Here is a 2323-nt window from a genome sequence, read left to right on the forward strand (position 1 = left end):
AAAAGTAATGCTGGTAAAATGTGTTTCAAACAAGAATATTCATGTCTACCTTTAGCAAAATTGCCGAGAAATGTTACTGGATAACAGCAAGAGCACTACGTTTGTTTGGTGCCAACTTTGCTTGTATAATCTGCACCAATCAAATAAGAGAGTTGAAAGAACAGTGAACCATTCTGAACCGTGACGTTCAGACATCAAGATCTAGAATTTACTTTAATTGCTAAGGGTAAGTAAAAATGATCGCATTTCACCCATGTCGACCATGCAAAAGGGTTGGACATTTTCAAGGGTGGCAGCCCGATCTGCGTGGAACTTCGTACCTCGGCGAATCTCGTCGGTAGCCGGCGATTACTTGGGCCAAAGAAATTTTTTGAGACCTAGATTTTGTTAATTGCAGTTAATGGTAAAAATCATCAAAATAGACCTACATATGTTTACCATTTAAAAGGACTAAAAAAGGAATTTGCCATTTTCCAGCGTGGTAACTCGAAAAATCTATTGTATTGTATCGTACCCCTTAAAATTGACTGCAAATGAGTTATCTTGTGAACCTAGAAAAAAATACCGGCTTTAGACAGAAACTATTTTTCTGATTAATTTGGGTAATTATCGCACCAGAAATCTAACTTCTTATTCTGCTAAATTGTGTGCCGACTAAAAAATTATGAGTATTCTATTTCAACGCGTTAATAGTCAATATCGATGTTCCATATTTCGGTCAACAGACTATTTATAAGTAAGGGTTTTATTAAAAAGTAAAAACCCAAAAATCAATTAAATGGAAAGGGTAGATGAAATTGGTCGATCTACCTTTTCACTGCTTGCTTCAATAAAGCTTTAGTTGAACATCATCGCCTCTGTACCAATAGTTAAAACCTAGTACTTACTAAAGTAATAAGATGCTGATAAAGTAATTATTGTGGAAGTTGATTTGACAAATATGAAATAGGTGCATCCGGTATAGCGACCGGCATATGATGACGGCTGTGAGAGCCACATAAAAAAGCTAAATCTAAAAGGGAAGCAAGGAGACGGTATTTTTAGGTATCGCAAATTTCATTCCCTTTTCTACCTAGACAGGATTATAACGTTAGCGCATATGCGAAGGGGGAGTGAACAGAACCGAGTGGGAGATCTTCCTAACGCGACTACAGCTGCAGTCTGAATTTGTCGTTTAGTGATGTTTATTTACGCCTTATCTTATTAAAATTTACGACTCGTTACGCCTCCCGCTAAGATTAAATTAGATTGCGTTTTAAATACCAGCTCGATATTGTGTAAAAACAAAGTGGTACACATTCGTGTCGTGATTTTTGTGCGTAAATCATGGATGAAATAAATTTCGCGGCCCAATGTTTATTGGAAATGTCACACAGTAAAGATCATATTAATCGCCCCCTGGATCTCTCCAATAGACCAGTATCACACGATATCACATCTCTTTTATCAGGAAACAATGTCGGCCCTGCCGTAATTGTCGAGCCGGTTCCCGTTGTTCCACATTCTTTTGTAAAAGAAGAACCCGTCACCACAAATTCTACCGAGTCATCTTCGTATATGGTTGCCCGTATTCTTACAGATCTCACCCGCATTAAACAAGAGCCGGTACCGGAAGTTCCATCAGATACGGAAGGAAACCTTACTATAGATGAAGACGAACAGGATGAAGGCTACAGCAGTTACATAAACAATTCCAATGGGAAATCTCGGAATTCTAAAGTTTGTAAAGTTGTAAGTGGTATCCCGAAAAATTTAGATTCCACTGTACCATTCGCGCGCAAACCGGCTCTTCCCAGAGCTCAATCGGCTAACAAACTCTCGACACAGTTACGAAAAACTCATAAATGTTTGTATGATGGATGTCATAAAGTATATGGAAAAAGTTCCCACTTGAAAGCCCACTTAAGAACACACACAGGTAAGTTTTATTTCAAATATATCCTTTTCGAAAGCAAGAACGGACTTACCTGCCAAAGGGTTTCATATTTTCCCTTTTAGAAATGCCGACATTGAGAAATGTTTATAAATGCAAAACTAGTTTATTATAACCGTATTTCTGGCATTTATGCACGGAATATCGTTTTATTAGTGTTTATACAGGGAGTTGGTACTTGGTACACCCCCAACCAATTATAGTCACCGTTGGCGTCTTTCATTCCATCGTAACATAATCGCGCGGTTATTGCATCGGCGGCGTACGCCCACTTTTATTATTAATTTTATCTCCATTAAATGATTACAAACAAATTGTTATTTACCTGTCGCGTTGTAGGTTCCTGCTACTCTTAAACTTTTGGAAAGATACTGACAAATCGGGGCAAAA

At 38.0% G+C, this 2323-nt stretch overlaps 1 protein-coding gene across 1 annotated transcript; it reads left to right on the plus strand.

Annotated features, from left to right (window-relative positions):
• Positions 1 to 1137: 1137 nt before the first annotated feature.
• Positions 1138 to 2013, plus strand: LOC116167195 (Krueppel-like factor 13). The gene has a single exon (XM_031482461.1). It carries the CDS (start codon positions 1327 to 1329, stop codon positions 1996 to 1998), a length of 672 nt encoding a protein of 223 aa, XP_031338321.1. The 5' UTR covers positions 1138 to 1326; the 3' UTR covers positions 1999 to 2013.
• The last annotated feature ends 310 nt before the right edge of the window (positions 2014 to 2323 follow it).

Source organism: Photinus pyralis, unplaced genomic scaffold (genome assembly GCF_008802855.1).
Source record: "Photinus pyralis isolate 1611_PpyrPB1 unplaced genomic scaffold, Ppyr1.3 Ppyr1.4_LG3b, whole genome shotgun sequence".
Lineage (NCBI taxonomy): Eukaryota > Metazoa > Arthropoda > Insecta > Coleoptera > Lampyridae > Photinus > Photinus pyralis.